Source organism: Elephantulus edwardii, unplaced genomic scaffold (genome assembly GCF_000299155.1).
Source record: "Elephantulus edwardii isolate Elephantulus edwardi_28Jun2011 unplaced genomic scaffold, EleEdw1.0 scaffold00057, whole genome shotgun sequence".
Lineage (NCBI taxonomy): Eukaryota > Metazoa > Chordata > Mammalia > Macroscelidea > Macroscelididae > Elephantulus > Elephantulus edwardii.
The window spans coordinates 8380266-8395068 of NW_006399807.1; the positions used below are offsets into that span (position 1 = coordinate 8380266).

Genomic DNA, 14803 nt, shown 5'->3' on the forward strand with positions numbered 1-14803 from the left:
TCTTTGCATGTGAGGAATGGTGCTTGGTTGAATGAGGCAGCAACACCATCTGTCTTTACACATTGGTGAAATATGAGTGAGCATCAAGTTCAAGACTGTTCTCACCTGATGTTTAGCTCTGAAGAGAATTAGGTAGATGCCAGTCCCATCAATATTGTAGAAATCAAAAAGAACCACAGACAGATATTAAGACTGAGCTCTGCAGTTTTAAAAAGTCTTGTGACTATACCTATCTCTCTCTCATTTTCCAACATTTCACATTCACAATAGTAAAAAACCCCAAACACCCCTATCTCCTTTGTGCATTAATGGTATCAACCTGGTGATAATGAATGCCACGGTGCTGGGTGAGTTTAACACTGGCTGTGATGGTCATTCATCAGCTTGACTAGGACTGTTCTCAGTGGTTTGGCAGGCAGAGAATGATGTAAATTGATGTTAAGTAATGAGATAGTTTTCGTCCATTTTCACTTCTCTCCAATTTTCACATAATCACCTCATCTTTGGAATATCCATGTTGATATGCAAGGAGTGGTGTATAGGCAGAACACTCAGCTTTTCAACTTCAGTTTTACATTTCATATAATGGGACCACAGCACTCATACTACTAATATCACAGGGTTTGTTAGAGAAGGTAACATTCATGAAAAATCTCTGTAAACAGTAATACACCATAAAAATAAGATCATAAACCTCCTTATCACTTTCAAGCACTGCTCAAATTTCAGATACTGTTTAAATAGCTTTAACATTATCCTTGCTCCACTCGGATGTCAAAAATCCCTTATTTGAGTTTCAATGACTAGATTCCCAAGTGATTAGGAGTGGGATCCTGGAAGAAAAAAACCATCCAAACCTCAAACTAGGCACTGTCTTCCTCTAGGATTTTCTTAGGCCTCCATCTTAGTGATTTCACTTTCCTATAAAATTTCCAACTCCTTCAAGATTTCAAGAGCTTTCCGACCTGATTTTGGAAGAACATGTAGATTTCTATTGTTATAGATATTTATTTATTCTTGCCCATTCCACTTTGAGTGTTAAGGGGGAAATGAATGTTGTTGTTGTTTTTTAAATTCATTTATATTTGCCATTTTTCTGATAGCCTCTTTTCTACTGTGATCTAACTTTGGCTCAGTGTAGCATCTAGGTTAAGGAGAAAATTATCTGAAATCATTATCTAATCTGAGTGTAACAACCAATCACTGGCATGAGAATGGAAACATCTAGAACAAGCTCCTTGGGAATGCTATCTTACATGTTTCTCCTACCACTGGACCCCAGTGAGCCAATCATCAGTGTCATGCCAGACTGCTCGCTGCCTCGTCCACTGCCAGTATCAAGGCAGTGAGATGGGTCTTATCAAGACATTTGAAGAAAACCATTCTAAAGCTTTGAATGGCTCAGGACCAGCTGCTTGGGATATACCACAGGTATAATTGGCACACCATTTCCCAAATGCATCTAGTCTTGGGACTTGCCTGAAACACATGCTAACAGTAACCATCCTGGCCCCAGATCCAACAAGCAATCTCCAAGGCAGCATCCAACAGGTTTTTTTGTGTTTTGTTTGGTTTTCCTTTGTAACAATAATCAAGCAATTCTTTTTTTTTTTAATAATCAAGAAATTCTTATGGTAAAGTAATTTTGGAAAATAACCGATCCAACAGAAATAGATCTACAGGTTAGTACTCTAAGGATGAAATTATATGTGACTTCAACAATTACAGTGAGGATTCTCCATCTTGGGAGGGGGTAAGGAATTACAGTACCTGTTACCTAAGCATCTTTTCAAGATTGCCTATGGTTGGTCTAAGTCAGTGTAGACTGGAAATATTTTCAGCTGAGGCTATGGGCGCTCAGTATGGAGTGACTCAGAGCCTTTCCAGATCCATTGTGCAGTCATGTTCCAGAAGCTGAGGGAAGTTGATGGAAAAGGAGATAAAGGAGGGACTTATCATCCCTACCCTCATCCCGTCACTGCCCTGCGTCAGAGAGAGTGGGCAGCAGTACTCACAGCTACAGAACTGGGGCAGCATATGTACAGCTCCCTGGTGAAGGTGTCTGGATGATTAGCTGACAATCAGCCACTCATCCATGGACAACGTCCCAGCTCTTAATGAGTCTGCTCATGGCCTAAAGCAGCAGCTCATCTACCAGGGGACACCTCCTGCCGCCCACCTCCAGCCTCCCCCCTCCAGCATGTCCCTGACTCAGCTGTGACTCATAGGCAAACAGCAACTCATGCATCATCCCTCAGGGCCCTTTGCCTTTCACCCTTCCACATCCTAATTCATCTCTTTGAAGTTTAGATTTTCTAATATGGAATTTTTAGATCACTGAGCATCTCTCAAAATGTGATGAATAGATGCATACACACATAACATTTATCAAATTAGTACCATTTTTTAAAGAAAAATCTTTAATTCTCTGGATTTATCATAATAAAACCATCGCACTGGTTAATACTATATAGCCTCCTAATTCTTTCTTGGTCATCTCTTATTTCTCATTAAATCACAGGATCTATAATTATTTGAAGCAGGAGTGGCATCCATTTCCAAAATAGCTTGCCTCTGGAAACTCTATGAACTTGGAGAAACGATGAAAGTTATACAAGTGTTCAGGTCTTTCGTTCATAGGTTCACTGTGAGTCGTCTACAACTTGACTCAACGGCACTTAACAACAGCATAATTGCAATTATGTGAGCAGTTAACATACCTTATACAAGATTTATTGTGTGTATCCTCATAAAACTTAGGAAGCTAACATGTATACACACTGCCTGTGAAAGACTATCTAGGGCAGAAGAAACAAAGGGACATATAGAGAAAACAGAGAGGTACAGCTAATGGTCAGTTTTATTTTTTCCATCAAGTCCTACCTCTTGTCTACCTACCTAGAAATTGTTTTCTCTCTCAGCTGAAGGTCTTGTTTATTAAGCCTTAACTAGTCTTGACCCACAGGTCATTCCAGTAGCTTGTTACTGTCCTTGTTTGGTTTGTTGTTGTCTGTAGTTTTGTTATCTCTGGAACGCCAGGTTTCTAATTATAACAACTTTCTTATTGCTCCCCTCAACCTTCACCAAAATCATACATGCCCCCTTTCTAATAAAAGCAGTATTTTTGGTCTCTGCAGCTGGTGCTATGGGGCTCTTTGGTGGTGAGAAGCCTGACACAGTGTTCAATTTATAGAGATAATAGTGACTGCAGCTACCCAACATTCTCCAACACTGCCTGAGCAAGTGGAAATCTCAAGCTGGTGACTAAGAATTAGTGTTCTGATCATCTTTTCCATCTGAATTGGACCCAAAGGCTAGCCCTCGGCTTTTGGAGGTCAGAGAGACCAGCAAGTCTGAAACTCAGCACCAGGGTTATGGCTTGTGTCTTCCAGCCCTTGGGAGTGCCAGCACTGGAGTTAACCCTCTTCCTGGTTCTCCCAGAACAGGCCCAAACCAATGCGAAGTCCTTTTCAAAGGCCACTCTCTCAGCAATACCAACTCATATCTTCTGCCCTCATCCAGCCTCTTCTTTATCCCAATGGGCATGTAGAACCTTTTTCAAAATACCAAAAAGTACAATGGATACCAACAGAATGGTACTCTGAGAAAAAGGCCTATATGCTGATGAAGAAACCTGGCCCAGAGCTTATCCATGGATCCAGAGATGGGGAATGAACTGCTTCAGGAAGCAGAGGATAGAAGGTCAAGCATCATTGTCCTCGGGTGACTTAACCCAGCCATGTGTTCCTTATGATAGTGCAGATGGAAAGCATTAACAACAGTTTGTTAAAGTGGAGGCTGTGAGAAACCTAGGGGTGTGTGTAGTCAGGAATTCAAGGCTAAAGATTAAGAAAGTCAGCTTTGTCCTAGAAGGGGAATGAACATACTGACGCACCAACTTTTCACATCTTCAACAGGAATCAACAAATGGGGTTGGGCTTGTCTAGGCAAGTCTTCTGCTGGTCTCAGTTGTGTGCTGACAGGCTATCAGAGTAAAAGAGAGTGACTGGGATTTTTTTTTCCCTTGCAGCAGGGTAGGCCAGGTTTTTTCACCTGGTAAGAGCTGCAATGTTCTCAAGAGAGGACAAGCCCATGCACAAGAACTTCTCAAGTCTCTGCTTATGTAATGACATGGCCAACTCCAGATTAAAAGAGTAGAGAAACAGACTCTACCTCTTTGTTCCCCCTAGACTTGACTTCTTGATAAGAAGTTTCTGAAGAGTTTGTGGCCATTTTTTCAATCTACATAAATTACAAAATTCAGAGAGATTTAGCTTTGGGATGTGGGAGAAAAAAAAATTCTTTTTTTCCAGGCAAAGGTGGGGGTGGAAGATTGGGGTGGAGAGTGCTACATCTTGAAAGTAGTATCTCTCCTGTCCCCAAATTACCTAGAGCAGCAATCTGGTCAGGCCAAGATGTCCATATCCCTTATGTCCTGGAATGGCAGAACTGGAATGACAAAAACCAACACAGGAAATGAAGCACAGCCGAGAAGATGACTGGCGTTTGTGGGGAAATGGCCCACAAACAGAATGAGGCCATATGTTATTTTTCTCTTGAATTCTTTATCATTCTTCTCTATCTTGCATTACTACTTCTAGACTTGGTGGTTTGTTTGGTTTTTTCTCCTCTTCTCTTTCACGTATGTATTTTAAGAATTTATCAAAAAGCACCTGATAATATCCTCATCAGTGTGCAGCAGGAGGGTGGCACCAACTGTGAAAGGTCCTGGGCAGAGGATGAAGAGGAAAGCCCTTAATGGCAAAGACTTAGATATTGATGTGTACAACAGAAAGAGGAAAAAGCCATTTAGGTTCCCAGAATGGAAAAATAAATACTACTACAATGGCTTTTCAAAAAGCCATACTCTTTTTGTTTTGTCCCAGCCACTCAAGAATTGTCATTCAGAACAGCAGATGATTGTCTGACCAACCATTCTCTCTGAGCTCAACAAAGGGCTTCTGATTTCAGTTTAACAATAGTCATTGACTGGGAAGTGATGGAGATAAAAGGTGAATTTTGCTGGAAGCTAGCTTCTTTTATCAGCAGAAAATCTTCTTAGAGTAGTTGTACACTCTTAAGGTCTCTAAGCACAGCATAAGAGGCATGGAAAAGGAAAAGAATGCTGGAGGTATAGGTAGTCCAAATTAGCAGTCCAGAGCTAAATTTCTTTTGGAATAAAAGAAGGAGTCTAGCTCAGCTAAGGACTGAGCTTTAGCAGGATAAACTCTGGTGAGAAACTGTGCATGTGGGGATACTCTCACACTTAGGTTATTTTCTTGATGAATTTCTCAAAACTAGTATGACAGACACTGAGGTCTGGAATCAGTCTCTGTTAAAGGCTTCTTCCTATCCCTTGCCAAAGCAGATGATCAGCAAATCTTCCAGTGATGGCCAGAGACGGTCCTGGGCCTGCTGGCTCTTGGATTTGTGTCTTGTCCCTGTAGTTTCCTTCTGATTTCTAGGCATCCAGAGAGATGTCTTGAAAGCAAACATCAGACCACAAGGGACATCCTGGTTGGAAAGTCATTCTGAGGAAGAGCAGAAAGAATTCAACGTTAAACCACAGGCTGGTTAAAGAAAGCAACCCACATAACAGATGGTTCATTGGGCAGAGTCCATAGCTTGTTCAGAGCCTAGTGTACCCCAACTCAGGACATTTCGTTAGGCTTTTGAGTACTTTAAATAAGCCTCAGTTGGTGTGGAAGTCAAAACAAATCTGAAAAACCTTAGTTCCAGGGCCATAAGTACAATATTTGCAATTCTACAGGCACCAAGCATGTCTGGCACACTATAAATCCAGTCCCACTCAAATCACTTCTAAGTTCCTTCTCTACTCATAGCACCTTAGTCACTGTAGTTTTCTAGTTAAAGAACACGGAAAACCTCTTGATTGTTTTGAAGGGGTCAGTAATAAAGTCAAAACACCTTTTCTTTTCATGCCTTACCCTACCCCCCATGTCTAGTTTGGAATCGTGGAAAGGGTGAAGGAGGAAAGCAGGAGAGGTGAGTAACTGAAAGGAGGCAGAAATACTAGTGAGTGGAGAAGAGCTTCCAAAACATAGGAGTCAGAGAATTTGGTGACCTATAGAGAATGGAACCTCTTTTACTGTCTCTCACCACTTTTTCTAGGGTCTTGAGCTGATGTGTGAGGCCAGAGGAATGGAGTAGACTGCTCTTAGCATTTGAAGAAGACAAAACAACAAAGTTTGTATATGGCAGCTTAGAAAACATGCAATTAACTGTCCAGAGATCAAAATATTTCCTTTACATATCCAGGGTACAGTATACAGTTTACACTCAGTAAAAATTTCAAAGTAAAAAAAGAAGTGAGTAGTCCTCCATAAGAGGCAGTGGCTCCGAACCTCTGTATTGTGAACTCTTAGTAACTGGATGCAATTGCCAAACTCTCATCCCAGGAGGTAATGCACATATAATACGTATAGAATATTTTGTACCAATCTCAAAAGACCAGCTAAGGGGATTGGTGGGGAAAGTGCCTAATATCCCAAAAGTCAGGACTAAGAAATGCTTTAATAAACAGGTCTTTAACAGTGGTTGGGACCATCAAAGAAAACTGGAATAACATAGTCCACAAAGATGTTCTACATCCTACTGTAATGGAGTGACTGGGGTCTTTAAAACTTGCAAGTGGTCATCTAAGGTGCAGCTCTCAGTCCTTCACTATCTAGAACAAAGAAGGAAAGTGAGCAAAATGCATAGAAACAATAGTCCAAAGGACTGTGGATCATGTGAATCCACGAGAAGAACGAGATGATAACGAGCTATTACTGCTGACTTTTAGAAAGGTGACCACAGTAGAAGGTCCTGAACAGAACTGGCAAAAATGTGGAACAAGATTTGAAAACATAAAAAAGTCCAGGCTTACTGGTCTGATCAAGTTACACTTTGAACCTGAATTAAAACTCACCCCTGTGACTCAATGTTCAGTCAAACAAAGGACATGTCTATAAGGTGAATAGTAATACCAGAAAGGTACTTACTCCTTAGAATAACCAATCATACAAGGTCAAAAGGGTATTTGCGCAGGGATTAAAATCAGAAGACAGGAGGAAGGGGCGGCATAGAAGGGTTAATGGAAACAAGAATCACATGAGTATGCTGTTATATCACATTGTTATGCTGTACCGTAACAATAATTAACGCCAGAAAACAAAATATGTGTGAATGGCTGAATGGAAAAATAGTTTGCTATGTAAACTTCCATTCAAACAACAGTTAGAAAAATAGAAAAAGAGAAGTTGGTATTCAGCTATCTAATATTCTCTGTAAAAACATTAACTGTCTGCATCTACTTTCTGCCTCTTTTGCAACTCTCCAGAGACCCAAGCTTACTTCATCTCACTTTTGATAGAATCTCAAAAAATCCTCATTGCCACTGAGTCAAACTGACCCATGGCTGAGCCTCCAGCAAGTTTGCAGAGGCTGTAAATGACACTGGAAGTGCCTGAGCATCTTTCTCCAGCGGAGCAGCTGATGGATTGACAGTGCAACTCCTCACTCACTAGGCCACCCTGGATATAGTAAGTGCTTTTGAGTTGGAACCTACTCATAGCTGACCCTCAAGTGGGTTTTCAGAAAGTCTCACGGGAACGAGACTGTCCATCTTTCTTCTGTGGAGCATCTAGTGGATTCAAACCGCAAGCCTTTGGGTTTGCAGCCCAGCTCCTTACGACCAGGGCACCAGAGTTGAAAGCGAAATGGTGCAACAACCGAAGGTAAATTCTCCCCACGTAGGTCGCCCAGTTCTCTGAATCCAGCACGTCAGGGGTAGCCCCTACTCTGCTCTCCCTCTTAACAGCACCCCCCCCCCTCCGCCCTGCTGGGGCCCCTAGACGCCGCGTGGCGACCCTGCCTGGTGCTTTCCCGCTCAGCCCACTTGGAGGAGGAGCGCCAGACACGGCCTCACAGTTTTCTTGGCGGGCTCCTTTTTCCTCCTCTTCTCCGAGTTGCTGTGGTAGGGCAGGTCGCGGCTGCGGTAGGACGGGCCCCGGCTCAGCTCGCGCTCGCTGTAGGGCGGCAGCGCGTCGTCGGCCGTGTCGTCCTCGTCGTCCTCGTCGGCCTGCGGCGGGCCGGCCGCCTCATAGGTGTGCGGCGGCGACCAGGCGTAGTAGGAGGCGCTGCGCTGGCTGAGCTGCGCGCTCAGCTTGGACGGCGTCTCCAGGCTGCCCCCGCGGCTGGGCGCGTCGGCGCGCGGCTTGCGCTCCAGCACGCTGCTCAGGTACGAGTGGTCGTACTTGGGCGCCACGCTCGGCGTGCGGCTCACCAGGCGCGGCAGGTGCGTGTCCTCGGCCGCTCTCCGGCGCGGGGGGCTGTACGACCAGCCGCGCTCGGCGTCGGTCAGGGGCTCGCGGCTGCGGCTCTTCTTGCCGTAGTACTCCTCCAGGGAGCCGTCCTGGTAAAAGGCCCCGTGAGCCCGAGACTCAGAGCGCTCAAAGCGGCTCCCGCCCCGGGCCTCGTGGCTGTTGCCGTCGGGTCTGCGGGGCCGCTGGCCATAGGAGTCGGCGAAAGCTGCCAGCTCGTCCATGGACACGGCAGGGACCCCGGTAGCGAAGTTCTTCCGGGACAGCATCTCGGATTTGGAGCGCTGCTGGCTGTGAGAAGAGTCATTGGTAAAACAGTCCGTTAATACGCACATATTGGAACATCTGCTTTGTGCACTGCAGGGAGCTCGAGGCTGGGGTGTAAACCAACCATCTAATGAAGCCACAGTTCATTGCTGCATGGATAACTTGGGGTCAGTCACCACCTGGCAGACTCCATAATCTCAATCAAGTAAGGGCAACTGTAGCTATGTCATCATTTCATGCTACAGGTCAAAATCAGGTTGTGTGGATAAAAAGATTTGTGATCTTGAGCCTGCTGAAAATGCAGTTGGGGGCCTTAGGATCAAGATTGTGTGCACTCTGGTTGACAGCTACCTGCATTATCCACCCATCCTCAAAGTCAGCGTTGGTAGAGTGGCTTACAATACAGCTGCGGCCCAAGGAGGCCCCATAATGTTTGGTGACACACTGAGAAGCCTTCCCCCCCCCCAAAAAAAAAAAAATCAAGGGCCAGTTTAACTCTGAAGAAAGCAGCTAGAAGGCCTCTTGAAGTTGGTAAGGTCAAGAGAAAGGTGGTGTCTCCTGAGCTTGCAAGATATAGACAAGTGAGAGCAAAGGTGTAAAATAAGGGAAATTGGCCACACAAGCCTTGGTCTCCCATACTCTTAGGCTGTATGACCCTGGATAAGTTCTTAGCATTTGTAAGTTTCAGTTTCCCAGCTTAAAATGGGGATGTTTCAGTGCCTCACAGCCACCATTATTTGTCTTGTCAGTAGAGGCTTGCATGTTGCATTGTGCTGAGCAGATTTTAGCAGACTAGGAGGAAAGTCCTAGTGATCTGTTCTGAAAACCAGCTAGTGGAAATTGTGTGGATTGTTAAGGTCTGACCCAGTTGTGCATGGGTCTAGCTAACAAGAACAGTGCCAGCCTTTTAAAAAAATTATTATTATTATTATTAATTTCAATGAACATCTACAGAGATTTTGGAATTTCATTCACTCATTGTTGCACTTTTCTCCCCACCCAGTCACCCCACCCCCACCCCCCAGTTTGCTCCTTTCCTTGAAAAGCAAAAGAAAAACTCCTTCATTGGTACACAATCGCCCCTACCCCGCACATCCCCCCCCATGTATACTCCACTCTGCAACCCTCATTCTGGACTCTTACGATAATCATAATGCCCCAAAATAATATTAAACTATTCTCTCCCTCATCAGTTTCAATGCAGTAAACATAATTTATCCAGTTTTTAAGAGTTGCCTAAACAACATGCCTCTGGAAACTATGAACTTTGATAAATGTTGATAGTCGTAGAGGGGCTTCAGGCCTTTTGTTCATAGGGTCGCTATGAGTTGTGCTCGACTCAAAGGCAATCAACAACAACAACAACATGAGAATTAAAACCCATTAGTCCTAGTGGCACAGTTGTTAAAGCACTGAGCTACTAACCATAAGGTTGGCGGGTTAAACCCACTAGTGCTTAGTACTGGACAGACGTGACAGTCTGTTTCTACAATGATTTCCAGCCTTGGAAACCCTATTAGATCATCTTATTCTGTCCTGTAGGGTCCCTATGAGTCAGAACCAACTTGACAGCAGTAGGTCGTTAGAATTAAATTCAACAGCATAAAGTGGCATATTACATTTCATATAATGAATAATAACTGGTAAAAATATGGAAATGTAAGTAGATTTTTAGAGGCCATCTCATAAAAAAATACATGGGAAGGTAGGGAAATGTTAACAAGCTTTAAGGTTTCCTAAGGGATGTGTATCTGCCCCTCTGCCTCTCACATTGCTATTTAGTGTGAGTGGACTCAGAGCGGACCCTCCAGTGGGTTTCTGAGGCTGTAAGTGGAATGAGAGAACACTGCCTTTCTCTTGGCTTAAACCCACCAGATAAGCATAGCTTTTAGGTTACCAATGCAGTATCCTTGGACTTCGCTGCTAGAGCTCCCTTTGTAAGGGGTCTGTTGTTGTGTGCTGCAGAGTCAGAAGTGACCCATGGCTGACCCTCCAGTGGGTTTTCACAGTGTTTTAACTTCATGGGAGGAAATTGCCCATCCTTTTCCTGTGGAGCACCCAGAGGATTTGAACCATGTGCCTCTGGGATTGCAGCACAGCTTCTTTTATTCTTTTTTTTTCTTTTTTTTTTGCAGCACAGCTTTTTGACCACTGCAACACCAGAGCTCCAAAGGGTCCATAGCATACTTTTTTTTTTTAGGATTTAAAAAGCAGTTGGTCTTTTAGTAGTTTACTGGTAATCATACAAACATGCACACACACATATTGGCATACATTTTTAAAGGGCTTTCTGTTATTACTTCTATGAACGATGTTACAGGTATATACTTGCTTAATAAATGTGAGAAGAAGGTGTTTAAAAGCCCATCGAGAGATATGGCAGGGTAACCTACAACGGGAGAGATGCTATTGGATAATGACTCTTTGAGCCCTAGAGAAGCAGCCTTGGGTCTGCTCTGCCTTCCTGCTCCTGCCCCACCGCTGCCCCTTCATGCTCAGAACTAGGGTTGTTCTTCCTTGACCAATTTCACCTGTGCCTGAAGCTTTCCCGATCTTCTTTGTTGTACTCGATGGCTGAGGGTCCTCGGCTTGCCCCACTGCCGCCTCCTATGACACCAGGCCAGTAGTCAGGATTGCTTTCCAAGTCCCCAGATACAGGGAGCTGCTTGCTTCGCATCTGATGGTAAGACTGGCGGAAATTGCTGTCATCGTCATGCAGGGAGCTGAGTTCTGAAATGGTGTTGTTATCTGTGGGGACAGAACCAGGGATGACAGATCTTACAACATGCAAGACGGGAGATGAACTGTGTTAAGGGTTGAGACCTCACCTTTCTAGATACACCTTTCTGAGGGCTTCAGGACATCTAACTAGTGCTGTTTGTGTTCTTAGCTCGGAAGGAACTGGCTCTAGCTAGAGACCTGCATGCTTAAAGTGAGGGAGGCTTCCAACATGCTCTGTTCTTGGAATGGGAGAGTAATTATTATTGTTGCACCTAAGGCAGGCTTCCCAGAACTTCCCAGGCTTTTTGCAGCTAGCCTCCGCCTTGTAGTACATCATCATCCTTGAGCAAATGTTTTTCTTCTGCCTGTATTATGAGCCATGCTGATCTCAGGCAACTGAACCAAAGAGGACAAAGAGAAGTCACAGCATCTGCCCTACTGCTCACCTAATTTCAAGGGGAAGCCTTCATAACCAACATTGCCCCATATATTAGAGGTACCCCATTCTGGTTTCCTTTGGCTGGGCCCCTCTCCACAGAACTCTCCTGGACCTTGCTCACTCTGGAATATCCTGCCCACTTTTAGGGCCAGTGTAATATTTTTTTTCTCCCTCCCTTGACAGTACCCCAGGTTTACATAGCTATGGGGGTTCACGGGTGTTTGAGGAAGGGGGACAATAAAGGAGGATGGGCTGCTTGGGGGTTTTCACATGTATGCTTGTACCAAGGCAAAAATGTAAAACATAAGCCTGGTCACAGCTGTCTCATTTCCTAAGGTAGCCTAAGTAGCTACTTGGGAAAGCACTTGTGAATAAAGAGCAGAATAAAAATCAGAGAAGAAGAAGAAGAAGAAGAAATCCTCTTATTTGTGAACTCTGGAATGGATTGAATTAAATTTTACATAAATAAATCTAGTCAATCTATTTGCATTGTAACTGAATCCATCTGTTTTCTAAAACCGTTTAGTTGGAACTCCAAAATATTATCAGAAGTAATATTTACAAGGCTTGAGGCCTGGCAAAAAGTATGCAGAAACAAGGTGTGGGAAGCATAGATGTGTGTCTCAGGCTCCCTATTAAAATGTTTCCCTCCCTAGCCATAACAGTCTTTGGAGAAACAGAGAAATTTTTTTGCAAGTGCTGAATGCCAAAAGAACAAAAAGGTTTGTCTTGAGAAAAGTGAAGCCAGAGTGTTCCTTGGAGGAAGGATGGCAAAGCTTCATCTCACATGCTTTGGGCATGTTGCTGGGAGAGGCTTTTTCTTGAAAAAGGACATCATGCCGAGAAAGGTGGAGGGTCAGAGAAGGAGAGGAAGAGCCTCAATGAGATGTATTGACATGGTGACTGCAGCAGTCAGCTCCAATGTGTCAGAGATGATGAGGATGACACAGGATAGGACAGGGCTCAGATCTATTGTTCACAGAGTGCTGTAAGTTGTTGTACTCGACTTGATGGCACCAAACAACATTAATAAAGTCTAGAACTTGCTCTTTCTCATGATCTATGTGAATTCCAATTCCCTATGCTTCTCAAGCATAGAGAAACAAAAATTTCAGCATGCACAAAGTGATATTATTGCAAAATAAGGTTGACTCATCCATGCACTTTAGAGAATACTTGATTTTTAAATTTCTTCATGTAGTGAAAGCTTTCTGTTTTGCCATACACAGTGATGCACTTGATTCTATGGTCTTTCCAGTCACCTGCTATGCATTTGAGTGCCAGACCATGAATAAGGATGACAGAGGAAGAATTGATGCTTTTGAATTGTAGTGTTTGAGAAGAGTACCAACTATCCCATGGATTGTCTTGGAGAAAGTGCAACCGTAGTGCTCCTTAGAGACAAGGACCGTGAAATTTCATTGCACAGATTTGGAGCATTTTAGGAAAGGCTATTCTCTAGAAAGGTGAAGGGCCAGAATAAAAGAGAAAGACCCTGAACAAGATGGATTGATTCAGTGACTGTGGCAACGGGATTAGGTGTATCAGGGATGGTAAGGGTGGCACAGGATAGGACAGGGTTCAGATCAGTTGTTCTTAAGGTTGCTATAAATCATACTTGACTTGAGGGCACCTAAGAACGAAAGGGTATCTACCCTTTCACTCTAAGATTCCATCAGTTTATGACCAGTCAACCCCTGGTGATCATTTTGATCAAGGCAGGTGGCTACATAACCTAAACCAGAACTCATCCTTTAGTTTTAACTCCAGGTTCTCACTCTTCCTCCAGGCTGTGAGGCTCAGTGTCCCTGAGCTTGCTCTTTGCCTTCCTCAGTCTCTCTCTGGCCCCTTACAGGGCTCCATGACAACACTGCTGCAACTGACTTGTCAAGTGCAGTGACATCTGCATTCCTGACATTCCAATCTGGAGATGGTCTTTTTATAGTCCGTGCCGGTGGGAGGATGCAGCAATGGATACAACTCAGACAGGATAGATTTAGAATCCAAAACTGGGTGGAATGTGTTGTCCTTAATCGGAATAAAACTGCTCTAGGCTGAGACTGTTTCCCCAACAATTCTATCAGGTCTCTTGTTGGTTCCAAGGCAAGGAGGGTTCAAACAGACACAGAGTGACCTTACTCCTGTGCGTGCCAGCACCCTCTGATAATTAGCCCCTCCGTGTCAGACCTGCCTTGTGCTGCCTCTCATGATAGAAGGTAATTTGGAATCCACTCCAAAGAATTAGCTCTGTCAGCTGTAAAGTCTCCAAGGGCAATGGGTGAGTTAAGGGTTGGGGCCCTGCCACTTACAGTCTTATCAAGTAGAAAGGTCTTTTGAGAAGACAAGCTGCCTGTTGCTCTCTCCTCAGTTTCTGCTAGTGGGCAGCTCAGGAGAACAATGTTGGTCTCTTTTGCACCAGATCCATCTGGCAGGCTTGCTCACTCCCTTTCACTGAGGCTTCCATGCCACAAACTGACAGCCCAATAGTTCAACACTAAGAGTTCTTTCCACACTGAAAAGAACTGATATTTAAGCTTCCATAGATTAATTCAGTGGTTTGAATGTATTTTAAAGAAAGCCATAGGGGAGGCTGTTTTAATAGAGTATTTTAAAGCTCAAGGCCCTTTCAATCTGGACTGCCAGTGTAGAGATACCACCTAAACTGGAATGGTACATGGTTGTTCTACTTCTATACCAAAAAGATGTATTTTTTAAAAAATCCTCTTTGTAAACTCAGAGTCACCAGCCCCTCTGCAGGCTCTGTGGTGCCTAAGTTTGGTATCTTCAGAATCCCCTTGAGCATTTGTACAGATCACAGAACTAACAGATGCTCACATCTGCCTCTCATCCTTCTGGCTGGATCAAATTGAGCCAGCTCCTTCTCGACATAGTACAGGACCTTCATGGAGTCTCTCTCCTTGTCTGCTTGGATCCGGTAGCCTTTGCGAACTGTTGAGAAAACAAGAAGAAGGTGAGCTGAGGAAGGAAAATATCAGTTAGAAGGATGCCTCCATTCTTTTTCTAATATAGGCAATGTGGCTTCTAATTGTAA

General features: G+C 44.0%; 1 protein-coding gene across 1 annotated transcript in view; it reads right to left on the reverse strand.

Moving 5' to 3' along the window:
* Positions 1-4933: 4933 nt before the first annotated feature.
* The window catches only part of ILDR2 (immunoglobulin-like domain containing receptor 2), a 101836-nt gene continuing 91966 nt past the window's right edge, over positions 4934-14803 (reverse strand). Inside the window, exons 7-10 of the mRNA XM_006887387.1 lie at positions 14587-14700; positions 11123-11339; positions 7931-8615; positions 4934-5531 (exon numbers count right to left, since the gene is read on the reverse strand). Of these exons, the coding sequence (XP_006887449.1) occupies positions 5496-5531; positions 7931-8615; positions 11123-11339; positions 14587-14700 (1052 nt within the window). The 3' untranslated portion in view covers positions 4934-5495. The remainder of the gene's footprint in view (positions 5532-7930; positions 8616-11122; positions 11340-14586; positions 14701-14803) is intronic.